The sequence below is a fragment of the Gorilla gorilla genome, chromosome 8 (genome assembly GCF_029281585.2).
Source record: "Gorilla gorilla gorilla isolate KB3781 chromosome 8, NHGRI_mGorGor1-v2.1_pri, whole genome shotgun sequence".
Taxonomy (NCBI): domain Eukaryota; kingdom Metazoa; phylum Chordata; class Mammalia; order Primates; family Hominidae; genus Gorilla; species Gorilla gorilla.
The window spans coordinates 88,637,540-88,665,524 of NC_073232.2; the positions used below are offsets into that span (position 1 = coordinate 88,637,540).

At 42.6% G+C, this 27,985-nt stretch overlaps 1 protein-coding gene across 3 annotated transcripts; it reads right to left on the bottom strand.

Annotated features, from left to right (window-relative positions):
• Nucleotides 1-53: 53 nt before the first annotated feature.
• On the bottom strand, nt 54-27,985 carry MAP3K8 (mitogen-activated protein kinase kinase kinase 8). Of its 3 annotated transcripts, none has more exons than XM_019035605.3 (8): nt 27,534-27,985; nt 22,630-22,988; nt 13,937-14,104; nt 11,372-11,633; nt 10,152-10,258; nt 3,642-3,794; nt 2,387-2,633; nt 54-1,181 (listed from the first exon to the last, which is right to left on the bottom strand). In XM_019035605.3, the coding sequence occupies exons 1-8, from the start codon at nt 27,955-27,957 to the stop codon at nt 1,051-1,053; spliced, it is 1,851 nt and encodes a 616-aa protein (XP_018891150.2). In that variant the 5' UTR covers nt 27,958-27,985; the 3' UTR covers nt 54-1,050. The 3 variants fall into 3 exon arrangements, with proteins under 3 accessions (XP_018891150.2, XP_018891147.1, XP_063566310.1); XM_019035602.3 differs by lacking the exon at nt 27,534-27,985 and adding an exon at nt 27,164-27,520; XM_063710240.1 differs by lacking the exon at nt 27,534-27,985 and adding an exon at nt 24,498-27,157.

Genomic DNA, 27,985 nt, shown 5'->3' on the forward strand with positions numbered 1-27,985 from the left:
ACTCCTATAGCCCATCCTCAGTCCCAGCTGAGAATCACAGGCTTCACAACAACTAAGGCAAAATACTGAATTTATTCAGTTGATTTGACCAACCACATTGGACAAAAGTATTGGGTTTTATTTGCATAATGTAAAAACATACTTTACATAAGACTACTCACATACTTTACAATGTTACAAATATATATATGTATGAAAGATTCATGAAGGCATTTGATATAAAACATACACAGTATGCTATTTTAATATACAAATGCTTAAAAGAAAATTTAGTCATAAGAATTACAAAATAATCAATAATTTACAAAAGTTTTCATTTTTCTTAAAGGTCACATTCTCATCCTTTGGGATGTACAAAAATTATGTGGTTTACACAGTTTTATCCACATTCAAAACATCACGTTTTGAATGTCTTCAGCATAGCATGTACAGTATAAAATGTTTCCATAGGAACACAAAAGAAACTGTCACTAGTGGCCTGCTGTCAGATGGCTTCTAATTCATCAGTTAGCCATTTTTAGGACACTAGTCCAGCTTATTGCTACAATCTTCAAGTTGTTCTAGTCACCCAAATTATAATGAATTCAATGTATACCAGAATTTACCAATAAAGGCTCAAAGAGTTATATAATATACACCAATATACACAAAACAGCTATTCTGAGTAAAATGAATATTCTATACTTAAATAAGAACCAAGAATAGTAATTTTAGGCTACTCTATTATCCTTGTGATTGGTATTTTTAAAATTTTGAGCAAAGTGCACAGTGAATGAAACAGTCAGCAGACACGATCCTTCTGTGAACTCTCAAATTCCTGCCTTAGAATCACGTCACCTGAGAAATGAGAACCTTGAGACCTGGTGCATATCAAATAGCTTCACATGTCAAACACACAGGGCCGCTTGGAGGCACATTCATGGGTCACAGGAGGTCACACTGCTCCTTCAAAAATGGCACCATTCACTGTACAGGGCCCCTGTGTAGAGGCAGCAGAACCAGCCTCCAGGAGATCAATGCTGTCTTAATTTAGAGCAAACATGGCATCCTTCAGCCATATTCAAGCGTTGGTGGTCCCCGAACAAGATTGAAGTAGCCAGCCAGAGCGCCAAGGTCGATGTAGAGAGAGCGTTGCCTCTTGAGCATCTCAGATTCCTCGGTGCTTCCTGTGCACGAAGAATCTGAAATGGAAAACATTACAAAGTAAGTAACAAGAAAACGTGTCAAATGATAAATACCTGTTCCTTCTGCAGTGAAATAAATCTTTGGGGCCTAATAAAACAGTGTCTTAAGCGTGAAAGATAGGTCTTTGAACACTATGGCTAAGTTCACATAATATGACATAGAACAAAAAGTTCAAACAGGAGTCAATGGAGACAAGAAATTAGTTAGAAATCCTGGCATATTTTTCCAACAGCCAGATTGTTCTCTTTAAATACACAAAAGTCAGACAAGCAGCAAAGAAATATAAACAAGTGCACCAGGCTTGACATCTGGGTTTTGACCTAAATGGATTAAGAATGCCACAGACTTTTAATAAAAATGGAAATCCCTCTTTATGCATATTCAATGCTCCTGGAAAGCATACTGACTTTCCTAAGTGGGAAAAATTTACAACTGGCAAGATTTTAAGCCGAGGAAGATGGAAATGCAAGTTGACTTCAAACTGAGTATTCTATCTGTGCAGGGCAGTGCCATGATGTTCCCCCACCAAGGAGTGGGGTGGCTTAATATAAATGAGTTAGGCTGGGCATGGTTGCTCACGCCTGTAATCCCCACACTTTGGGAGGCCAAGGCAGGTGGATTGCCTGAGGTCAGGAGTTCGAGACCAGCCTGGTCAACACGGTGAAACCCCATCTCTACTAAAAATACAAAAATTAGCCAGATGTGGTGGTGGGCACCTGTAATCCCAGCTACTCAGGAGGCTGAGGCATGAGAATCACTTGAACCCGGGAGGCAGAGGTTGCAGTGACCCAAGATCATGGCACTGCACTCCAGCCTCGGCAACAGAGCAAGACTCCATCTCAAAAAAAAAGAAAAAAAAAAGTGAGTTAAGAAGAACCAACTGCAAAGCTGTCATGCTCAATCTGTTTTCAAAGACAAAAGTTGTAAAAAAGCAAGTTGCAAAAAAGCAAGTCAGAAGCATTTTCCAGTGACTGTGCTACTTACACTTGCACTGAAAATCTGTTATAATTTGGTGCTATATTAGCCAATTTAAAAAAAAAAACATGCTTCTGCTAATCTTGCTGAAATTTCTCAAGCAAGGTATGGTACTCAAGAAGTCATTTCCTTTTTTTCCAAGTGCTTTCATGAACTACATCAGAGGTTTGATGTGGACAGAAAGAGAAGGGAAGTAAGTGTGCGGCACACAGCAGGGTGTCCCTACCAGCAATGTTCTCAGGAAGTTCCAGCTCCTTCCTACTCAGCAGCCTTTTGCGCTCAAAGAGGGCAGAGTCCAGACTCTGACAGCGTGGCTGATCCTCTCTGGGCGGGTTCAGGGCCTCATGTTTTAGTAGGTCTGCGGCTCTTGGGCGGTGATTGGGGTTTCTCTCCAGGGCAGCTTCTATCAGCTCTCTCATCCCTGGACTGCAGTCATCTGCAATGTCTTCCAGTGGAGGCGCTTGCTTGTGGATCTATCAACAAACCAGCTCTCTTAGCATCAAAGGTATGGAGATACACCCTCAACAGCAAAAGCATGCTAGTAACAGGACCTAGAAAGTAATCCGTTTTCCACCACATGCCCTGCAACGAATGCAGTTCATGCCCTTAAGCAAGCAAGCTTCCCTTTAATTTCTTTTTTCTTTTCCTTTTGAGACAGGGTCTCTGCTCTGTCATCCAGGCTGGAGTACAGTGGCACCAACACAACTCACTGTAGCCTCGAACTCCTGGGCTCAAGTGATCCTCTCACCTCAGCCTCCCATGCAACTGGGACCACAGGCCATACACCACCACACCTAGCTAATTTTTTAAATTTTTTGTAGAGATGGGGTCTTGCTTTTTTGCCCAGGCTGGTCTTGAATTTCTGGGCTCAAGAGATCCTTTTGTTTTGGCTTTCTAAAGTGCTGAGATTACAGGCGTGAGCCACCGTGCTTGGCCCACTTTAAAGGATACCAGGTTAAACCCATCTTCTGATTTAATGTTACAAAAGATAAGTGATAGGTTTGAATGTCAGTGACAGCTTCAAATCAGTGTCCCAAAAGTCACTATGCAGTAACAGGGAAGTGTCTGCTCCTGAATTTATCAACAGTAAAATGGGAATTGCATGTTCCACTACAAGCCACGCTGGTGTGAACATTAATAATAAAAAATGTTTTAAGTGTTCAAAGAACATATACAACTTCCTTTGCTGAAATATTTATGCTATTCTGATGCTACTAAGTAGTATTGCATTATTACACATACAATGGAATAGCATAAATTATGCCCAATGCACATTTTAGTAAGCTCCCACTAAAATAGCTATGTTTTCTTTGCAAGAATGGAGCTTGCTTCTACATGGGAAGAACTTGTAGCTACCTGTCATTTCACCATTGCCTCATTCAGATGGGGGTGGTATAGAAGGCAGAGCAGTCCCTCCCAGCCTGAGGGATGCATAACTCAATGCCCCCCGCCGCCCCCAGCCCTGGTTGAACCCCACTTACTATGTACAGGTAGGAGGGATAGGCTGAGCGAGGGTAGCGCTTCACCCAGGGTGGGGTGCCCGTCTGCATGTGGATGAGCGTGGCCCCCAGGCTGTAGATGTCTGCTTTGGTTGAATGGCCCCTGCATAGGATGACTTCTGGGCTCATGTAAATCTGAAAAAGAAATGGGAAACATTCAGCTTCATTCCCCTCCTTTGTGTGGGTTTCCATTTCCCTAATCCAGTTCTGGAAATTGGCTCATTCGCCTTAAGCTAGGAGAATAATGCAGGCATTCCCCAGGAACCATGCAGCAATTGCTGGAGGTGTCCCTGCAGTCTGATGAAGAACACCTGGCCGGGCGCGGTGGCTCACACCTATAATCCCAGCCGAGGTGGGCGGATCAGTTGAGGTCAGGAGTTCAAAACCAGCCTGGTCTCTACTAAAAATACAAAAATTAGCTGGGCATGGTGATGGGCACCCATAATCCCATCTACTTGGGAGGCTGAGGCAAGGAGAATCGCTTGAGCTCGGAAGGCGGAGGCTGCTGTGAGCCGAGATCGCACCACTGCACTCCAGCCTGGGAGACAGAGCGAGACTCAGTCTCAAAAAACAAAACAAAACAAAACAAAACAAAACACCACCTTTTTCTGGTTGATCTGGTGGCAAAGAGCCTAGAACCAGGAATCTATCAGGGACTCCCACTCATCAAAGTTCTGCAGTACACTGATCAGGTGTAGCTAAGTTTTCAACTAAAACGACAATTCCTTTTATATTTAAATGAACTACAAACAGACTTCTTTATCTGTTTGTCATTACACTGCTAACCTTCTAAATATCTGCAATGATAAAAGGCGATAGAAGTCTATAGGGTATTAACACAAATTTCTTGAAAGGGAAAAACTTAAAAAATAAAGTGTAATATTGTAGAAGTGATTCTAAAGAGTCATTTTTACAAACTATCTGTTATTTTTACCTACCATGTAGCCCAGTGACTAAATATTAAATGCAGCCATATTAACATTGTATAAGTTATATTTGGTCTCATGAGTCCATGCTGAATAAACAGGGCTGGTTTTATAAATAGTTTCTCTAACAAGCATTTATTTCTAAACTTAAGAAAGAAACAAAGAGAGGTGGGGCATGGTGGCTCATGTCTATAATCTCAGCACTTTGGCTTTTTTTTTTTTTTTTCGAGATGGGTTCTCCCTCTGTCACCCAGGCTGGAATGCAATGGTGCGATCTCGGTTCACTGCAACCTCTGCCTCCCGGGTTCAAGCTATTCTCCTGCTTCGGCCTCCCAACTAGCTGGGATTACAGGCATGTGCTACCACGCCTGGCTAATTTTTGTATTTTTAGTAGAGATGGGGTTTCACCATGTTGGCCAGGCTGGTCTCGAACTCCTGACCTCGTGATCCACCTGCCTCGGCCTCCCAAAGTGTGGGGATTACAGGCATGAGCCACTGAATCTCAGCACTTTGGAAGGCCGGGGAGGAAGATTGCTTGAGCCCAGGAGTTTGAGACTAGTCTGGACAAGATGGAGACCCCCCATCTTTACAAATTAATTAGTTACCTAATTTAATTAAACAGTTTTTTAAAAAGGAACAGAGCAAACACTGGTGACCAGTGATTTGTATTCATGGCTGGTGCAGACATATAGTAGTTAATATCCTGATTATCAGTATTTCGCTTGAAACAGCTTGTACACTGTCTGCCATGTGAATAAGAGAATGGAGGTCAGTGTTTCCGGAACACATTTCAGGGTAAGTAAGTAGAGAACTAGCTTACAAAAACCAGAGAAACTGCCCAGTCTCCCCACCCTAACCCTGCTCAACTCCTTCCTGCAAGCCACTTCCGGGCCAGCTTCCTTTTGCTTTCAGCAAACAGGTGAAACTGAGCTCCTGTTCTCAAGCTTTCCCTGCAGCAGAGCCAGAGGACTTTCCAGAAGGACTTTGCTACTAAATGTATCACAAACTTAAAAAATTAATGCACAACATTGTACCTATAGTCAACAATAGTGTATTGTATACTTAAAAATGTGTTGAGAGGGTAGAGTTCATGCTAAGTGTTCTTACCACAATCAAATAAAAAAGAAAAAGAAATGCAATGGGTATTATTAACTGTCCATAGAGGATGCCTATCTTCTCTCCTGTACCCCCTCCTCCCTGCCAATAAAGCAAGGATTGGGCGGAGTGCCCACTGCTGGTGTAGCCCACAGGGGCTGTGCAGAGGTGGCTCTGCAGGTTCTATGTGACTGCACGCCTAGGCAGCCTGGGGGGATGGAACATCTGTAAGCCTGGTGGCCTGGGTGCTGCCCCTCAGGTAGAAACCCCAGAGCTTCCTGGCTCGGAGCTCTTGTTCCTCAAGCTCTACCAACTACCAGTTAGATCAGGGAGCAGCACGGCATGATGTTCGAGCACTCTGGCTGATTAGAAGGCATGAAACAGCCCTGGTGGGACCAACACAGGGCTCTCTGAGAGTTCTGCACCCTCGGGGCGGGGCACTGGAGGAAGAGAAAACCTTGATGTCAGCGATTGAACCCTTCACCTCTCAATATGTTTATTAGAAAGGGAAAGAGACCGTGTGTGTGCATATATGTGCATGTGATGACTATATGTTAACTTACAAAGGTAAAACCAAGCAGACTTAGAAGGATTTTTCAAAAAGGACCAAGTTCTAAAAGTAATTCTGATTTGTTATTCACATTCACTATGTATTCTCTCTCTGTACCTTGCAACTCAAAAACAGTCTATTCTGTATATGCTGGATTAACCCTGGATGTGTATTACATGGTTACAATAGAATGCTCTGAATACCAATGCTTAGAGAGAGAAATCAAACAGGGGTAACCAGGGTTTGCATTTGGGAGCTATACTGCAGAAATCAGAAATTGTCTATGACTGCGCAGTAGCCACATGATCAAATTCTAACATCAGCCAATCTGCACAGTTGACTAATTAGATCTCCTGGCTCTTTAAGTAGGAAGGGTAAAAGCAAGCTTGTTGAAAGGTTTCACTGGTCACTTCACAACTTTGTTCATTATCAAACTTCAACTCGTGTGTACTAGGCAGATATTAAATGCAGGCTGATTAGAAGAGAGTTTATATTTATAAACACCAAGGCTCAGTTTTGCACTTCACAAAAAGCAATTTGCATTTGCCAAAAATAACCTGATCCAAATACTACTCAGGAGTAAAATATGTTATTATATCTTATCCATGCATTCTGCTAGACAGCCCCAGAAAGAACACTTCTTTCTCCAATGTTGCAAAATGTTCAACTTCGCCACATTGCCAGGAAGAGAAAAGTATTTTCCATCTTTAATACCATAAATAGTTTGTTTTTCAAACTGGTTCCAGGAAAAAGGGTGGTGGAATATTACATATCTGAACTCCTGACTAATGCCAAATATGCTGAAACATTTTCCAAAGAAAACATGTCGTAAGCATTAAGTCTTATTAGACCTCACATTTTGGTGAAGTATTCTTAAGATCTGGGGACTAAGCATTCTTAAAAAAAAAAAAAAATTACAGCTTTCCTTCTGAATATTGCTCTGCTCAAAGACAACCGTCAAGAATCCTCACTCGAGTATTTTCAATAATAACTTCAGTAATATTCACAAAAGCAAGGATTTCTTCTGCTGCCCGGGGAGTGCTGGCTTTGAGAGAGTTGAGAAAGGACTTATAGAATCTTGGTTTTTTTTTTTTTTAGGACAAGGTCTTGTTCTATTTTCCAGGCTATGGGTGCAGTGGCATAATCACAGCTCACTGCAGCCTCATCCTGGGCTCAAGCAATCCTCCCACCTCAGTCTCTTGAGTAGCTGGGACTACAGACATGCATCGCCATGCCATTTTTACAAAAAGTAAAGTTTTTGTTTGTTTGTTTGTTTGTTTACTTTTTGTAGTGATGGGGTCTCACTATGTTGCCCAGGCTGGAAGAATCTTGCTTTGAAAGGAAGACAATTTTTTTGTGGCTGCAATCCAGTTCAGTGCAACATGTATACTAGCTAGACTAGACTAAGGGTTGTCATCTGATTGAACACCAAGACTGACCTGGTAACCCTGACATAGAGGTGCAGCCAAAGACCCTCTCTCTATTTCCTATGGGCACTTCCAACAAAGAGAAGGGCATGGGGCTGAGTGGTTCAGGCAGTGAAGCTTCCCTCCGGTAGTGGTGAGGGGCCAAGGAGGCAGCTTTTACACCCATTTACCTTCCTGCTTGCATCCAACCTTGTGCCCATCACAATCAACTGTGAACTAAACTGTTGTGCCTGCTTGCTTGCTTGCTTTCTTTCCTTCTTTTTCTTTCCTTCCTTCCTTCTTCTTTCTTTCTTCTTCCTTCCTTCCTTCCTTCTCTCTCTCCCTCCCTCCCTTCCTTCCTTCTTTTTTTCTTTTTTTTTTTTCAAAAGAGATAAGGTCTCACTATATTGCCCAGGCTGGTCTCGAACCCCCAGTCTCAAGCAAACCACCCCCACCTCCTTGGCCTTTCAAAGGGTTGGGATTACAGGTGTGAGAACACCACGCCCATCCCTAAATGGTTGCTCTTTTAATAATTCAGGTAATTTAAAGTAAGTCCTCCCACCAAAGAGTGAGGATCGCTGGAGTACCACTAAGGCTTGCTCCTCATTGCCTTGTGTCATGCTTCCTCGTTGGTGCTCACAAGAACCTGCCACATAGTAGATGCTCAATGGACACTTGCTAATTAAATCAACCAGTCAGCCTAATGATGTGAATGTTAAATATATTATTTGGAAGCCCACGAATGCATTTTTCAGAATCTCATTTAGAGTCAGGAAAGAAAGGCTTTTCTGGGTCGTTTTTTGCTTCACAGATGAGTTAAACATGAGTGCATCTTTAAATAAGATACATTTATGCTCACTACTTGAGGTTTATTATAGGATTCCTAGGCTCAAAGAGAGGCCTTTAGAGTCCTCATAAATATTAATGATCATAGTTAAGACTGTCATTGAGCCAAAACTCAGTGATATTAGTTATATCAGTAATATATTTTAATAATGTACGTAGTATTATAATTTTTAAAAGTTATGTAGCAGTTAGACCTTAGGGTTAGACTTAGAAAGAACTGGGTTCAAGTCCAGGGTCTGTCACTGAGTGACTCTGGACACTTTATTTTAATCTCTGCAAACTTATTTCCTTTATTGTAAAATGAGAATAACAATAATATCTGCTTACAATAATAGTATTTACAACAACTGGGTTGTTGTAAGGATTAAATAACATACTGCTTTTTAAGTGCTAAACTTATTATAAAGTTAACTATAATTCTATAATTATTATTAAAGCTGAACTGTGGGCCAGACACGGGGGCTCACACCTGTAGTCCCAGCACTTTGGGAGGCTGAGGTGGGAGGATCGCTTGAGGCCAACAGTTCGTGACCAGCCTGGCCAACATAGTGAAACCTGCATCTCTACTGAAAAAAAAAAAAATTAGCTGGATGTGGTGGCACATGCCTGTAATCTCCACTACTCAGGAGACTAAGAAGCGCTTGAACCCAGGAGGTGGAGATTACAGTGAGCTGAGATCATGCTCCACTGTCCTACAGCTTGGGCGACAGGGCAAGACTCTGTCTCAAAAACAAAAACACACAAAATAAAGCTGAACTGTGGATATGATCTATTTTGGGGGGCTTTTTTTTTTTTTGAAGCAACATCTCGTTCTGTCATCCAGGCTGGAATGCCCATGGCTCACTGTAGCCTTGAACTCCTGGGCTCAAGCAGTTCTCCTACCTCAGCCTCCCAACTAGCTGAGACTACAGGCATGTACCACCACACCGAGTAATTTTTTTTTTTGAGATGGAGTTTCACTCTTGTTGCCCAGGCTGGAGTGCAATGGCACGATCTTGGCTCACCTCAACCTCTGCCTCCTGAGTTCAGATGATTCTCCTCCCTCAGCCTCCCGAGTAGCTGGGATTACAGGCGCCCACCACCACGCCCGGTTAATTTTGTATTTTTAGTAGAGACGGGGTTTCTCCATGTTGGTCAGGCTTGTCTCAAACTCCCGACCTCAGGTGATCTGCCCATCTCAGCCTCCCAAAGTGCTGGGATGACAGGTTTGAGCCACCGTGCCCAGCCTAAACCAGTTTTTTTAATAGAGATGGGGTCTTGCTATGATGCCTAAGCTTGTCTCAAAGTCCTGGGCTCAATTGATCCTCCCACCCCAGCCTCCCAAAGCACTGGGATTACAGGCATTAGCCACCACACCTGGCCAATATGATCTATTTTGACATGACATTGTTTACAAATGTTCTATATTATATATATCAACATGTATATTATATTACAAATACTATTATGTATTATAAATAACATAACAAAAAATACAATAAAAAATCAAGTGCTAAACTTAGTACTTGACACAGAGCAAGTGCTCATTAAATGTGTTCCAAGGAAAATAATGATTTAATGCAGTGGGTTTCTTCCCCTTCTTTGTCCTTCGTTCCCACAATAATTCTAGAACATTTTTTCCTTTTTATTCTTAATAAAATAGTAACCCTTTTCATGTGAACATAATTACCTCTGTTCCTCGGAGGTCCTTAGGAAAATAGACATCTTCGGTCATTTGAACACTTAGGCCAAAATCCACCAAAACAGCTTTTGTGGACATGAAAACAATGTTGCTAGCTAAAATGAGAGGAAATATTTTTAAGATAAAATTTTTTATATACCCATAAGTCAAATGAAAACATTATCTAAAACAATAATGAATCTCCAATCAGAAAAGACTGAAATGCTTCCTCTAGTGAGATGGTTGTATTATATTCAAAAGAGGAGAATGAATCTCAGAGTTTAGGTGAAAATCACTTTGGATCCATCAAGAATTCAGCCAATGTGGGTATGAATGATTGTAGCCATTAATAATGTTCAAGAACTTGAATTTCAAACTCTAAGACATAAGCATACTGTTGTCAAGCCACTTTTCTAAAACAGAAAAGTAAAATACCCATCTTTTTTCCCAGTGAAAGTTGTGCCACTCTAATTTAGTACTGGCTGTTAAAGGTTTACCTATTTCCTCATCATATCAGACTCCTAGAAAACAGTTATTAAAGGTGTGTTTAATGGATTATTGTTACATTGGTATAAAAAATGAAAAAGGTATTTGTTACTCAAAAATACTTGTCTCTGTGTTTGCATGTTTTTAAGTAAATTGCTTTTTTTTTTTTTTTTGAGACGGAGTTTTGCTCTTGTCACCCAAGCTGGAGAGCAATGGCGCCATCTCAGCTCACTGCAACCTCCGCCTCCCAGATTCAAATGATTCTCCGGCCTCAGCCTCCCAAGTAGCTGGGATTACCAGCACCCACCACCATGCCCAGCTATTTTTTTTTTTTTCTATTTTTAGTAGAGACGGGGTTTCACCACATTGGCCAGGCTGGTCTCCAATTCCTGACCTCAGGTGATCCACTTGCCACAGCATCCCAAAGTGCTGAGATTACAGGTGTGAGCCACTGTGCCCAGCCTAAATTGCAATTTTAAAAGCCTTTTTAACAGAGCAGTACCTAATAGGTATGTAGCTATAACCTTTCAACAACTGTTGAAAGTAATCTTTCCTTATGACTTTGAAAGCTCTAGTAACCCCGCATGATTCTAAGATATGTCTCTGGAGAAGGAAGACAGACGGTGCTCTCAGGGAGCTTTCCACCCTCCATGGAGGGTCTTCAGATTACAGGAAGGAGCTTGTTTGTCTCCTGAATAACTAGTCTCTTTGAGCCAAAAAGGTATACGTCCAAAGATACTTACGTTTAATATCATGATGGATCACTTTCTTTGAGTGTAGAAAATCGAGTCCCTTGAGAACATGCTTTGTCACCCAAATAATTTCAAATTCTCTCATTGGTCCACAGCTCTCCAGTTTCTCCAGAACAGACCCTCCCTCGCCTGCTTCCATAAAGAGATGGACAGTTTCACCCCACAGGACTGCGCCATACAGCTCTGCGATGTTCTCGTGCCGGAAGCAAGCCTGGATTTCCACATCAGATGGCTTAAATTGATCTACTGGGATCTAGAACACAAAAATACGAGCGAGATTCTAAATAACCCCAAAGTCATCTTAAAAATATAAAATATAGGTCAATGCAAAAAACAAAAGGCAAATAAATGCCCTCAAGAATACTCTGCCCTGTGTGAAAATGGACTGCCCAGTTACACTAATGTTCACCTCAGATCTGCCTTTAACTATGTTAGTCAGCTTTAAGTATAAAATTCAGAACAAGAAAATAAAAAACAAAATAATGAGTTACTCTTTTCATTTAGAAGTCAGAAATCTATCCAAAGTTTTAAAATTATGAATGAATCAAAAAAGAGAGAATTTCCCACCTATTAGACAACAGTATCTATGGTACCTTGAGTTTAGGTTGTATTTTCAATATTTTAGTTGGTTGTGAGATAATATGAAGTGTTTGTTGCCACAGTTCATACTCTATTATAGCAATGTATTTAAAATAAGCACTGAGGCTGGGCAGTGGCTCATGCCTGTAATCCCAACACTTTGGGAGGCCAACACAGGCAGATCACTTGCGGCTAGGAGTTCGAGACCAGCCTGGCCAACATGTCGAAACCCCATTACTACAAAAAATACAAAAATTTGCCAGGCATTGGTTGTGCATGCCTGTAGTCCCAGCTACTCTCTTATTACAATAAGAGAAACCAAGACATAATATTTGGCAATTATTTATTTTATTTTTTGTTAAATCAAAAGTGAGTGTATTTTATTTTGTTATACTTTTGAAAATTTAATTAAAGTAAAACAGACATACAAAAAAGTGTAAAAATGATGGGTCCAACTCAGTGAATTATCAACTGAACGTACAAATGTAACCCCCATCTAAATCAAAATGAAAAACCATGTCAGGCCAGGCATGGGGGTGAGTGCCTGTAATCCCAGGTACTTGGGAGGCTGAGGCAGAAGAATCGCTTGAACCTGGGAGACAGAGGTTGAGGTGAGCCAGGATTGCGCCACTACACTCCAGCCTGGGCGACAGAGCTGGACTCCGTCTCAAAAAGAAAAACAAACCAGAAAAAACACACAGATGTCTACTAGCATTCAAGAAGCCCCCCTCTTGGCCCCTTCTAGTCGCTACTCTCCAAGGGTACCCACCATCCTGACATCCAGTAGCACAGATTTTGTTTTGCCTGTTTTGGTCCTTTATATAAATAGAATCTCATACAGTAGATCCCATTTCGTGTCTGGCTATTTGGGCTCAACATAATGGTTATGAGGTTAATCCACATTATTATAGTTGTAAATCATTTATTCATTTTACTATCCAGAATTTCACTAAGTAAATATATCCCATTTCAGCATTTTGGAAGTTTCTAGTTTGGGACCCTTACAAATAGCGCAGATATGAACATGCTAGCACATAGCTTTTAGCTTTTGGTGGCCACGTGGACAGGTCTCTGTGGAGTGAGTGTACCTACAGGAGAGGAATTGTTGAGTCATAGGGGGTGTGAATGCTCAACTTATGTAGATACAGTTTTCCAAAGTAGTGGCACCTTGGCAGTTATTGTTTAATAAGAAGGGATAAGGGCAGGGCGCGGTGGCTCATGCCTGTAATCCCAGCACTTTGGAAGGCTAGGCAGGTGGATCACTTGTAGTCAGGAGTTCGAGACCAGCCTGGCCAACATGGTGAAACCCCATCTCTACTAAAAATACAAAAAATTAGCTGGGCATGGTGGCGGGTGCCTGTAATCCCAGTTACTCGGGAAGCTGATGCAGGAGAATCGTTTGAACCCAGGAGGTAGAGGTTGCAGTGAGCCGAGACCCCGACACTGCACTCCAGCCTGGACAACAGAGCAAGACTCTGTTTCAAATAATAATAATAATGATAATAATAATAAATTTGGGATAGGGTCTTTTCAATCATTGATGTATTTAAATTCAGCCATTTAAATCTGCCTTCCTGAAAAGGCTACCTCCTTCCCAGTTTCTGCCTCTGCCTGGCCCCCTCTGCAGTGGGCGGAATGAAAGGAGAAGCACATAGAATTGCTCCTACTTTGCAGGATGGCTCTTCTCTACTTCTCTCCAAGAGTGATGATGTTATTTATCCAAATCAGTGCTTTAAAAACCAGCACTTATCCTTGCAATCATCTAGATTAAAATCAACTATGCACCTAAACAGAGATTTTAGGGCTGAATGGCCCCAAGTAGCCAATAAATTCAGAAAAACAAATGCTTTGAGGCAGTGCACCCTCAGATAAGACCCAATCAAAGGATAAAAACCTTTGGTTAATGCAAATGGACAAAAAAACAAAAGCCAGAATGCCAAACACACAGTGTGGGTTATCTAGGTAGAAAACACATACCAGTTTACACGCCATTCTTTTCTTCGTCTTTATATCTTGTGCCAAGTATACCTTTCCAAAGGCGCCCCGAGGAATAAAATCAGAACCAATATTCCTGTAAGTCAGCTTCCAAGGGATCAGGAGAACATCGGAATCTATTTGGTAACGTCCATTTTGGGGAGTGATGACCTACAACAAAATAAAAATGTGAGACGGTGAGAACTTCAGTCAAGCTGGCTTTTTCTGAGACCCACCTATTAGGAAGCTGGTTATTTTAGCAGCATTCTGATACACAGTTATGAAATTAATGTCACTGTGCTTAATCCTACCAACTGTACAGAGACTATATTTAGAGCTTGAGGAAGTCAGAGAGAGCATGTAACAGACACAGGTGCCTGGTCAGACCTGGTCATATTTCCACCTACTCATGAGTAATTAATTGCCAAATAGAACTTTAAAAATTATTTATCTAAAAAAGCATGACTACGGCAACCAAAAGGCTGAAAATAAAGATTGCGTAAATATAAACCGTGCCTGCAGGTTGACTTGTTTCTATTACAATGTGCGAACCTGTTAGTCCACATAGCTATTACTCACACATGACGCATACAGAGAAAGAACATCAAAATTAACTGATGATCATGGAAGATTTTGGAAAACCACAGCGTATGTCAGAGCTATGAGTTGACAATGCTATGTAAATTAAGTGAGGGCAGAATTACTTCGCATCTACTTGCTCACTTAATATCTATCGCATGCATTGTATCTATTGCGTGCAAAATAGGTGCTAGGCACTGTGTTTGGTGCTGCCTAGGCAGCCACAAACAAGAGATGGCTGATCCCTGACCTCCCAGGGTTCATGAGCAAGCCAACTCTTAGAACTAGAAGTTTTGAAACTAGTTGATTCAAAAATTGAGAGACAGCTGGGAGCAGTGGATAACGCCTGTAATACTAGCATACTGGGAGACTGAGGCAGGAGGATATCTTGAGGCCAGGAGTTCAAGACCAGCCTAGGCAACATAGCGAGACTTCATTTCTACAGAAAAAAATAAAAACACAATATAAATTTCAAAATAATAAAACAAAAATTAAGAGGTCAGAATACTGACAGCAATGTGGGTTTCAAGGGCACATGCATTTGTCAAAAGTTGTAAAATTGGACATTTAACATCTGTGTATTTGACTATATATAAAATATATTTCAATTTTTAAAGAGGAAAAAATTAGAAGAGAAAATAATTATAATTAAAATTAAAACAAAATAATATGGTAGTTCATGGGAAATGCAATCTGGAACGCATGCCCGTAACATGTCCAAAGTGTTCTTTCAAGGGATAAATCGCCTCAGTACCAGTTTCTCCTCAACGTAATCAGTAATATTATGGCTTCTGATTCTGAATTCAGGAGTTATGAAACTTCTTCTTTTTTTTTTTTTTTTTTGAGATGGAGTCTTGCTCTGTTGCCTAGGCTGGAGTGCAATGGCACAATCTTGGCTCAATGCAACCTCTGCCTCCTGGGTTCAAGGGATTCTCTCATCTCAGCCTCCTGAGTAGCTGGGATTATAGGTACGCACCACCACGCCTGGCTAAATTTTGTATTTTTAGTAGAGATGGGGTTTTACCATGTTGGCCAGGCTGGTCTCAAACTCCTGACCTCAAGTGAGCCACCTGCCCCAGCCTCCTATAGTTCTGGGATTACAGGCGTGAGCCACGGCGCCTGGCTCAGGAATTGTGAAACTATTAAAGGACCTTAACTTATTTCAAGTAACAGAAGAAGCTGAACAACTAGGTGCAGTGGCTCACGCCTATAATCCCAGCACTTTGGGAGGCTAAGGTGGGAAGACTGCTTCAGGCCAGGAGTTCAAGACCAGTCTGGGTGACACAGTGAGACCCCATTTCTATTTTGTTTAAAATTTAAAAGAGGCAGCAGCAGCCACTGAAGGGAATGTGACAAATCCCCAGATCTACCACATGGGAAGAGAATGAACTCCTGATTCATCTGCAGATGCGTGGGACTTCTTACTTGGGACACGGCTACAGAAATAGTTCTAGTAACTGTAAGGGCCATTCAGTCAGCTCCACCACTGCTAATTTTAGCTACACATCCCACAAACAGATGTGTTCACTATTAGTCAGGGAATAAAGCAGAGACTAACTCTAATGCTTAGAAATATGAAGTCATTAAATTTAGAAACTATTTACTGGGTGCTTCTGCTGTGTGAGACCCTGTGCAGGGCCCTAGAGCTAACATGAATAAGTGCAGACGGCGGTCTTGCCTTGTTTGAAAGATGACCTGTATGTTGCCTCTGGTTGCTGGAGGCCTCTTTTGCAGCATGCTGAGAACATGATAGATTTAGGCCCTTTTCACACTTAGACAGAACCCTACTCACGACACTCAAGAGCACTTGCTGATTTTCCCTTTCTTGTCATTAAATATTTACAGGCCTGATTTCACCGCACCCTCCAGTGAACCATCTCTGTGTTTAACTCATCTTCATGAAAGTTTTACCAACCTAAATTTGTTATAACTCAATTTAGGTTTTTTTGTTTGTTTTTGTTTTTATTTGGAGATGGAGTCTCGCCCTGTCACCCAGGCTTGAGTGCAGTGGCTGGAGTGGAGTGGCAGATCTTGGCTCACTGCAACCTCTGCCTCCCAGGCTCAAGCCATTCTTGTGCCTCAGCCTCCCAAGTAGCTGGGATTACAGGCACGTGCCACCACACCCAGCTAATTTTTGTATTTTTAGTAGAAATGGGGTTTCACCATGTTGGCCAGGCTGGTCTGAAACTCCTGACCTCAAGTGATCCACCCGCCTCGGCCTCCCAAAATGCTGGGATTACAGGTGTGAGCCACCTGTGCCTGGCCTATAACCCACCTTGAACCAGTGTCCTCTTATTCTGTCCAAGAGGACAAAAGATAATTTCAGCCATTTGTTGAGTTCTAAGTACAGCAATGTGCTCAGTACTTTAATACATTATCTCATCGAAGTCTACAGCAATAGTCTGAGCTTAACTACTATTTTTATCTCCATTTCACAGATGAGGAAACTGACTTCAAGAGGTTAAGGAACATGCTAGTTAGTGCTGGCATTAGGATTTGAACTCAGATCTGTCTGACTCCAAAGCATACCTCCTAGTCTGGGTAAGAGCCTTGTATATTCCAGAAGGCCATAATTAAAGCTGAGCTAAGATGAAAACCCAGTTATTAAATGCCGGGTTATAAAAATAACTCAGTTATTTGTGTGTTTACATATTTTCTGAGCATACCTTAGCCTTCTCCTCTGTAGATCAAATAATGCAAGTTCCTTCACCCCCATTCACCCCTATTTTATAGCTTCCCAGATTCTGGGGACCAGCTTTCAATGCCTATGAGTTCTCCTAGGCTCTTTTCATGATGGGCCCTGAATTTCCAGTGTAATGTGCAAGTCCCGACCAGTTTGTAGTTCTGCAAATGCCTGGTTCTTCCCCTAGCCCCGGATCCCCTGTATTTAATTTAATTTAATTTTATTTTATTTTATTGTGATGGAGTTTCGTTCTTGTTGCCCAGGCTGGAGTGCAATGGGGCGATCTCAGCTCATCGCAACCTCTGCCTCCTGAGTTCAAGCGATTCTCCTGTCTCAGCCTCCCAAGGTGCTGGGATTACAGGCCTGTGCCACCACGCCCAGCTAATTTTGTATTTTTAGTAGAGATGGGGTTTCTCCATGTTGGTCAGGCTGGTCTCGAACCCTGTATTTCAATTTTAGATGGGTATTTTTCTTCTTTCTAGGGGCCCGTGTAAATTTTTTTTTTTTTTAAGACAGGGTCTTGCTCTGTCACCTAGGCTGGAGTGCAGTGGCCCCATCACAGCTCACTGCAGCTTCAACCTCCCAGACTCAAGCGATCCTCCCATCTCGGCCTCCCAAGTAGCTGGGACTACACGTGTGTGCCACCTCACCTGGCTGACTTTTTTATTTTTTGTGGAGATGGGGGTCTCACTATGTTGCCCAGGCTGGTCCCAAACTCGGGCTCAAGTGATCCTCTGGCCTCAGCCTCCCAAAGTGCTGGGATTACAGGCATGAGCCACCACACCCAGCGCTATCAAACCATCTTAGGGAACTCTATGCTGCTTATCTCTGCCAGTTCTTCAACTTACCAAAATCACCTCTAAGGGCAGGCATTATAAGCACACTTTCTATTTCCTCATCCAGATCACTGTCATTTATACTAAACAACACTGGGCCAAGAAGCAGCATATTGAGAAAATTTTTTAAGTATTATAGTAAGAATAAATTCCACAAGTGACCGGTGTGATATGCTACTATGAAACAGACATGGTATTGATCTATATTCATGCAGGCATATTATCTAGCACAAAGGCCAAGCTAGCTCTGTCCTACTCTGCTGATCACAACAAATGGATCCTCACATTCAAAATATGGCTCTAAGATAGACACTAATACAAGCTTGAGTTCACAGGGTCCTGCCCAGATGATGAGAGAGTTAATAGTACAATTCATGAGAAGTCATGCACACAGTTGGAAATGCATGTGAAAGAAGAGAGAAGATCTGGGGAACATGCAATTTAAAAAATTTTGGAAGGACTGTCATAAGGAAGAGGTGTAACAATTGTATACAACAGTAACTCCCACAATGCCTGGAGTTCATTTAACACTCACTATGTGTAACCAGGTCACATGTATTCATTAATTGCTCCAAATATCAACTCTATGGAGTGTCATGATGTTATCCATTTTATGGATGAGTAAACTGAGGCAAAGACAGGTGAAATGACCAGCCCAGGGTCACACAGCTAATCCATTTCAGAGCTGAACTACACAACCCAGGTACTTTAATTCAGGACCCATCGTCTTCACCACTGCTCATCATATGCACTTTTTTTAATGGCCAATAAGTAGGGCTTGCACTAAACGGTCAGAGATGAATTTTGGTTCTATATAAGGAAGATAACTTTCTTACAGTCAGGACTGGACAAATAGGAAACTTTGTGTCCCAGTGTGTAATGAGCTCCTTGTCACAGTAGATTTTCAAGAACATACCAAAATGTTCTACCAATTATTGGAGATGATGAACAGGGTGATTTGAGTACTAGACAGAGGGCTGGACTCAAGTATCTTAAAGGCTTTTTCAACTCTGAGAAGCCATGACTCCATGACTAACCCCTAAGGAACATCTTCAGCTCTCACACTTATAAAGTTGTAAAAAACGGGTGAAGGTTTTGGGGTCCTTCAGTCCCCATAAAACCACCAAAGAGTTGAGTGTTTGGAACCTATTTTAGATTATTTGTTCCCAGACCAGGTTATGAATCAGCGTAGATGATAAATAACATGCAGCACTCTTACCCAAAGCAATTCCCAGGTTAGTCTCCCAAAGCTTCTTCCCCAGGTCTTGCTGGATGTTGGTGGGATCTTTAACTAATATTATTTTTAGTCAAATCACACACACAATCACTGAACATGCCTGTTCTTCAGGATGCTTTTGTAATTCCTGGTTCTGCACCCTGTCTAAATAACTCAATGGTGTTGTGGTTGTTGGCTGCCTGAATACATCAGGTCTCCATGTCTCTGGACCTCTGCACATGCTGTTTTCTCCACCTGGACCCTGTCCACTTCATCTAGCTGACTCCAACTCAACACTTCAGACCTCGGCTTAGGCATCAATCCTTCTTGGAAGGCTGTGCTGACATTCTCCTTCCTTCTACCACACTCATGGCTATGCAAAGTATCCTGCCTGTGCACTGCCAGAGCAAACAGCATGCACATGTGCTGGGAAGCAGCACACTCTACTATAACTGCCTATTCAACTGCATCCTGCATGCACCAGGCAGCAAGCTCCCAGAGGCACAGACTGTTCGATACTATCTCTAGCACCCGACGCACTGCAGATGTCCAAGCTGTGTCTAGCAAATGAATAGGTAAATACTTGAATGAAAGTTTCCCCATCCCTATGTAGATACATCACATAGATGGATTTTACCTAGGAACCAATCAGCTGCTATTTTCCTAAAGCCAAGAGTTAGAGAGCAGCAAATGAAGCCCAGTGACTAAAGTTCTGATAGGGTAGTGAGTGGAAGATGATGGGAACAGAAAGATCTTGAACACTGGGTGGTTCCAATGTTCCACGTGAGGATGAAAGGGAGCCGAAAGCAAGCCTTGCCTCCCTCACTACTGTCTTGAAGTGACTACGATCAGAGATGACAGTCCCAATTCCTAGGCTATCATTTATGAAGCATGGAGCTCTGGTGGGTTACCTAGCAGGCAGAGCAATGTAGTCCATCTTTAATGTGAGTGGCAGGGAAGTCAACCGCAGCCCCCCAGAGCCATCGACCACTGGGTCGATTTGCCTAGCGAGGCCATGTCTAAGATCCAATGGATTTTAAGGTCCTCCTCTTATTCTGTTCTGTTTTTTAGTCTTCTTGTTTTATATGTTATATTCTTGATCATTTTAAAATAAAAATCTTTTTAAAGTTTTTCAAGATCCCTGCCTTTACTTATGTATTTGTTTATTCTTAAAATTTTTCCTGGCCAGGCACGGTGGCTCACGCCTATAATCCCCACACTTTGAAAGGCCAAAGCAGGTGGATCACCTGAGGTCAGGAGTTCGAAACCAGCCTGGCCAACATGGTGAAAACCCGTCTCTACTAAAAATACAAAAATTAGCCAGGTATGGTGGCAGGGGCCTGTAATCCCAGCAACTCAGGAGGCAGAGGCAGAGGAATTGCTTGAACCCATGAGGCAGAGATTGCAGTGAGCCAAGATTGCGCCACTGCACTCCAGCCTGGGTGAAAGAGCGAGACTCTGTCTCAAAAAAAAAAAAAAAAAAAAAAAAAAGAATTCTCCTTAATTATGTACTTGTTCTTTAAAAGAGCACAGGACCCACAGCAGGTAATGACAACATTTTACTCAAACCCTTTGCTGATACAATTTTATCCTCATCTTAATGTCTTAGTCTCTCTTCTTTTTAGGATTAACTTTTCTGGTCCCATTCCTAAAAGACTTCAGAATGTTGCTTCTTTGTATTTCTTCTAAATTTCCTGAATTCCTTTCTGTACATTCCCAGATAGGCCACGGAATAAGCAAACATACCTAAGTCTTTGCATATTTACAAGCAAGAATACTTTGGTTTTTTTCCTGCATATTTTCATTTAAAATACTCATTTTTATAGAAGGAGCGGGATTTAAAAAAAATTTAATTCCCATTTTAACAAATAAATACGTTAAAAATGAGAGAAATACACAAACAATTATATTTCTTGGTATAGACATATATATAACTTTGAACCCAAGTTCTCCAACTCTGCTTTATTTGGGAAAATCAGATATGGCTTCTAGTTCAAATGATTATTTCTCATTTATAAAAGGAAGAAATATCTTCTGAAGGTAAAGTACTTAGTCGACTATTAAATAGAGCTCGATAGAGCCAGACCAAAGCAGTCACACAACAATGCAAAATATTATCTTGCTCCATTGTGAGCTATGGTTGAGTATGACTGGCTTCTGACAAAACAATTCACTACATACCTGACCTAAATTACTCTGTTGTTTTTAATTAAATGAATGTGGTATGCAAAAAAACAAAATAATTAAGTACTTTTTCTGGACTCCGCACTCATTCAGCACCGACTTTCCCCCAACATTAGCCATTTTGCCATTTAGATACACCAAAAGAAAGGGCGTCACTTTCATCAATAAGCATGTTTTGCAAGCTACCACCTACTCCTTTGCAAATTATTCTTTTTAAAAATATTAGGTTACCTTTAGCCAGCACCTATGTTCACCTCTGACATACTAAAAGCCTGACAAAATCCCAGGCACACCTAAACACATCACCTGATCTACTATTATGGCAACAAAATGTTGCCACAATATTTTGCATGATTTGCATACTTGCGATGATTAAGCAAATATATCACTTGCCATTCATACTTTGCCAATGAAAGAGAGTGAATCTGTGGATAGCTATTTACTGCCTACATACTACATTTTTGCAAGAAATGAATTAATAACATTTCAAGATGTGACAAGAAAGGAACAAATAATTCAGCCTTCAAGATTAATTAGTGACAAAGTGTTTATTCCCCTCTCAGACGAAGGAGTCTCATTAAGCCTTTCTTTTCTGCATAACTGATGAATAAACTTTTTAGTGAATTGTTAAATTAAAATACATTCTTCTTTGTTGTTGTTGTTGAGACAGAGTCTCACTCAGTCACACAGGCTGGAGTGCAGTGGTGTGATCTCGGCTCATCACAACCTCCACCTCCCAGGTTCAAGGGATTCTCGTGCCTCAGCCTCCCAGGTAGCTGGAATTACAGGCACCCGCCACCACGCCAGGCTAATTTTGTATTTTTAATAGAGACGGGGTTTCACCATGTTGGCCAGACTGGTCTCTAATTGCTGACCTCAAGTGATCCACCCACCTCGGCCTCTCCAAGTGTGGGGATTACAGGCGTGAGCCCCTGCGCCCGGCCAAAATACATTCTTCTTAATTACCTATTTGTAGAAATGCTACTAAAATATGATCAAGAATCTTTAAATAGAAATTTTAATGAAGACTTTTTTTTTTTGCATCTTTAACATGGAAGTACTTCTTACTGATGATTACATTTTTTAAAATCATGCCTGCCAGCCCGTCTAAACCAAATTCAAACACCACTCTGCATTAAATGAAGCTGCAGTAGGAAAGCTGAGCACATAGCACCCAACTGATCGGAAAGAAACGTACCATGTTTAATAAAATTCCAGATTCCTGTGGTCGTTGTCCATAAAAATGCTTTGCAGTGTTGGATATATGGTTTGCAAAAGCAAGCAAATCCTCCACAGTTCCATATCTGACTGATGACAACCATGGTACCTCTTGGCCACTAAGCAGCAGAGACTTAGAACGCTCATCGTTTTGATTGCTGTCTTGACACATGGTCATTAGACTGGGTTCATAAACTGCTGGCTCTTCACTTGCATAAAGATTTTCCATAATGTCTATTACATCAGACACATTTAAATGTTTAATTAATAAATCAATCTCTTCTTTATTGTCACTTCCAGTGCTCATGTACTCCATTACTGTTGCTCTTTCCGGAGAGTCTAGGAAAGAAAACACAAATGCTTAGTTTACGATATTTGTATTTGCATTCAAGACCAATGGGAAACTGACATACAAGGATTGGCAACAGGATTTTATATGCTTTTGTTCAGAAAACGAGGGTTCTGTGTCAACTGTGTGTATGAATTCAAGTTGACAGTGCAGAGTTGAAAGGGACCTAAGATAACCTTTAGTCCAGCTCACTTTGCAGAGGGAAACCTGAGATCCAGAGAGCTTACTCTTACTCACAGAGTCAGTGGTATCAGCTACAGGCACTGAAAACAAACTTTCACTAAACATACACACGAATCAAGAGCAGCTCAGAAATCTTTGAAGACCTTAGGCTACCGGCTCTTTAGGGCTTCCAACCTTACACAACCCAGCTATTCCCCCAAAGTGGCACCCTCCCTGCAAGAATCGCTATGGCTTTTTTATGCCTCTGGTGACTTTAAAGAAAAATAACCTCTTCACTAAATGCAGGAGCTAACTTGGCAAATAAAACTCAGGCCCTGAAAGCCAGAAGCTGGAAAAATGGATTTCAATCTACACAAATTTGATGGTAATAGGTCAAGTTTCAGGAATGATTCTTATGCAAATGAGTTAAACAGCTAATTGGAAGGATGACAGGAAACCTTGTTCTCCCAGTGATGAGTATGAGAAAGATGATGTTACATTTAACCTATGATTCAGCTGTCCTCCCTTAGGACCAGAATTCTTTAATAGTGCAAAGCAAACATCTTGAGGGTCCCAGAAGATTAATATCTACATAAATGGCCTTCTAGAAGCTGTGAGTAGTAGAAAGAAGCCAGGAAAGTCAAATTTATCATAAGCAAGGCCAAGTGACTATATTAACCAAAATTGCATTTCAGCTCTTATATACAAATCAGCTGCCACACTTGGAGATCTGTAGATGAGAAAAAGAAAGTAAAGCAAGGGTAAAAACTGACGTTGTTACTCAGGATTTTAGAACAACTCTGTTCTGAAGGAGAAAAGACAAAAGGCTCTAAGAGATCTAAGAGAATTTCAAGGCACATTGGTTTACTTAAATCACCGATTGCACTCCCAAAAGCATAGCCTCTTTCTGAAAGGTATTTCAAGTTCTGAGAAGCACAAGCCTTTAACACACAGGACACTCAGGGCTAAAGCCACGCACCTCTGATCAATCTGGAGCTTCATTTCAAAGCTCCAGGAAATGCTCCACTGCAGAGCCACCTGCACGCATGACCCAGCCATCTGCCTCTCAGCGAATTTCATTTGACAAAAGAACCATGCAATTTAGTGTCATCATTCACTTACTTGATGGTCATTTTCTGACGTATGAATTGTGTCTGAGGAAAGCAGTTTAGCATCCTGCAATCCAACATTCCTCTGGTCTCAGACTGCTTGGAGTCAAATCTCATTGCCTCCCCCCACACTCCCATTTACTGCTTGCATGACGTTGAGCAAGTAACGTAACCTCTCTCGACCTCAATTTTCCCCATCTGTAAAATGGAAGTAATAACAGCACCTACCTCATGAGGTGGTCGTGAGGATTAACAGAGTTCAAGCTCATAAAGTGCTCAGTGCAGTGTCAGGGGCATGGTAAATAAGCTGTGTCATTTTTAGCTGCTTTGTATGCATGAGTGAGAAAAGTACTGAGTCAGACTCCTGGCTTTGCAGATACTGCGTTAGCTTCCTTTCTTATCTGCAAACGAGATGTGGCTACCTATTCCCCTGGCTTCTTCGCGGTAAGAAGATTGCATCTAAAACAAGACATAAAGAGAGAGAAAAAAAAGGCAGAAACCTATGAAATGCTTTCATGGCTGTTATCACCACCGTGAAATCTAGAGTGAGGGGGCAGCTTCCCCTCCTGAGATCTTGTACATCTTTGAGGGAGATTGTGATTCAGGTTCTTGGAGTCTACTGAGTTAGGAGTGGAACTTCTTAGATTAATGGAGGAACATTTGACTTCGGTTTTACTGAGCCGTTTAGTTGCAGTTTCTGCTTGTCGAATTTACTGGAAACACAGAAGTTAAAAAAAAAAAACAGCCTAATTTAGGGCCTCAGGGGTTGAAAGGATCCAAGTCTCCTGGACTTATTTATCAAACAGATGATTTGACAGAAAAAAAAAAGTTCTCAGTACTAACATGACTCAAGAAAGAAAGAGGAAAAAAGTCCACACAGTTCAAATTCACTCTGCTGATCTGGGAAGACAAATTTTAGAGGTTTTTTTTTTTTTTTTTTTTTAAAGTAGTAGTGGTATTCTTTTTATTCTTTATTCTTTTATTTTTTTAATTGGGGGGTTTTCCTGTGAGGACTGGAGATTCTAAAAGACAAATCCTAAAAGAGCTGTAACACAAGATGTTAGTTTTTAAACCCTGCAGAAAAGTCTCAGGCATTTATATGTAAAACCCAAGAGCTTGAACACACACAACCACACCCCTAAACTGTGAGTTGCCTGGAAAGGGGAGAGGGAGGGAAGCAGGACCCGGGAGGTGGAGGAGTGTCTGACGCTGAGACTTTTCTCAGTGCCTGCATTAATTCCTTAGCAACACAGGGCCCCTGTCACGCAAATCTATGTTCCCCAGAAACCCTGCTGACCAGTTCGCCTGCTAACTGCGCCTGCAAAAAGCCTCAGCACTTTCCAGCCTTAATTAAGCACACAATATGCTAATGGTTTCTGAGTTATTCATGATCTGTGCCCATCTAGAGAAAGTTCAGATTGTGAAAGTATTCTAGTTTGGCAATAAAGACGTTTAGTATAAGATGATTTTTCCCTTGACACAGTTTACAATAAAAGTCCTCATAAAATTCCTACTTCCTAACCGAACAGAAAATTATGCCAGCTTTTGGAATTGGAGAGATGTGCAAATACAGTCAAAATTAGTTACACTGAATTATTTCAGAAATCAGCAATAAAATCACGAGGAAATTCTCTTCCTAAACATTAACATAATACTCTTGGCTGCCTCCATATACATAAACAAAATGTGAGTGTTTCCTGGCAAGTGTGAATGAAAATGGCCAGCGTAACAGCATATGCTTCTGCCTAACAAATAATGACTATTACTTGTGTTATTTCTCATTTAAAATATTTTTTTAGGCCGGGCACAGTGGCTCATGCCTGTAATCTCAGCACTTTGGGAGGCCAAGGAGGGTGCATCACCTTAGGTCAGGAGTTCAAGACCAGCCTGGCCAACATGGTGAAACCCTGTCTCTACAAAAATTAGCCGGGCGTGGCGGCGGGCGCCTGTAATCCCAGCTACTCGGGAGGCTGAGGCAAGAGAATCGCTTGAACCCGGGAGGTGGAAGTTGCAGTGAGCCGAGATCGCGCCATTGCGCTCCAGCCTGGGCGACAAGAGTGAAACTCCCTCTCAAAAAAAAATTAAAAAATTATATATACATATATACATATGTGTGCCAAAATAGTACATTTTCCCTCAGGGCACATTTCTGACTATGTTTTTGCTCTCAAAAAGCCCCGGATTATGCGTTTCAGGCGTATGGAAGGAAGGACCGACACTCTGCTTCAAAACCTCTACATGCCTCAACGTTCCCATTTGCTTTACACGACAAAGTCCTCATGGGCCGTATGCCAGACGTCCTGCACACAAACCTCAATCCGTCGCAGAGAGCTGGGGGCGTCAGCTGGAAGTGGATTACACTCTCCTTGGCACAAACGACTCAGGCCACAGGTATGTAAAGCAACTGCAAGAGCCTTTCTGTCCCTGTTTTTTATCAAGAGCAGCCTTTAATCTTGTCTTCCCAAAAGTGAAATAGACAAGCATTGCAACGTTTCTCTCTTAAAGGCAGCCGGTGGCCTTCCCCTGTTAACTATGGAGACAATCCCTAGGCGTCCTTCTCCGCCCAGAGCCAGAAAAATTTCAGAGTCCTGATCATGCACTATCGCTCGAAAACAACTTCCGTGAAAATAACTTTTTTTTTCTCCTAGTATTCTTTCTTAGACCAAAAGCCCAGCCTTCGTGTTCTGCTATGACCTCTTTAGTCATGGGATAGAGTCCGGGTTACAAACTTGAATTTAGTTCCAGCCATTCACAAGTCTCTGGGCTCCGCCAACCCACACTCCCACTCCTTTCCTCCTGGTTCTCTAAGTCAAGGGAGCCTAAAAGGCTTATAAATTATCAAAGCACCCAGCATTTGGGAGGATCGGGTCCTCCAGCCTCCGAGCTGCACTCACCGGGTCTCGGGCAGGGAGAGTGCGGCCGTCCAGGCGGCGTCGGCAGCGGGAGGCGCAGTGACAGCGGGTCCCCGCTTCCCCGCGCACTGCCCAGACCAGCACTGCCCTGGCGCTGCGGATACGGGAAGGAGGAGGAAGGGGGAGGAGTCGCGAGTCTGCACCCCGTGAGACCCTTGCGCAAGGTGCTTTCCAGCTGTGCCTGGTGCAGCCGGCGACCCGCGAGCGCAGCTGTGGGCACGCCCCCACCTCTTCCCACGCCAGAGTTTTCCCCTCTGCTGGGGGCACCCTCCATTTCTGCATGGGAATCCCCGGGGCACCCAGGCGGGACGCGACCCGAAAGACACGCCGGAGACCCCCAACCCTGGATTACCTGCGGCCTTGGCGCTCCCACGCCGGCCGAGCGCTCCAGCCGCGGCCCCCCGAAGGTTCGGTGCGATGCTGGCTGCAGGCCTGTGGGAGCCGGGCACGCCGGGCCACTGGGATCCGGCGGCGGCAGCGGCAGAAGTAGGAGCCAGGGCGCCGGACCCCAGAGCGTGGCGCGCAGTCCAGAGCGGAGCGGACGAGTGAGACCCGCGTCGCCCGCACGCCCAGACCGCCCTGCTCTGCCCCTGACTCACGGCGTCTGAGCCTGCCCAGGGGCGGCGCAGCGGACGCCAGCCACCGCCTCCCCGACTTTTCCATTTCCCCTTTCTCTCCGTAAACAGAAAGAGACTGCCCGGTTGCAGGGTAAGCCAGAGCCCCCGCGCTGGGAAATTCCGCGTCTCCCCCCGACCCGCCACCCCGCCGCCCCTCATTTGCCCTCTGGGCGCCCGGGCGGAGCTG

Bases quoted from the DNA above. Each gene is read 5' to 3' on its own strand.
- MAP3K8 (XM_019035605.3), bottom strand. From the start codon at position 27,957: ATGAGGGGCGGCGGGGTGGCGGGTCGGGGGGAGACGCGGAATTTCCCA. The intron at 22,989-27,533 runs GTAATCCAGGGT...TTTCTTTCCTAG, and splicing joins TGGGAGCGCCAAGGCCGCAG to ACTCTCCGGAAAGAGCAACA. The intron at 2,634-3,641 runs GTAAGTGGGGTT...GTTTGTTGATAG, and splicing joins ATCCCTCCTACCTGTACATA to ATCCACAAGCAAGCGCCTCC.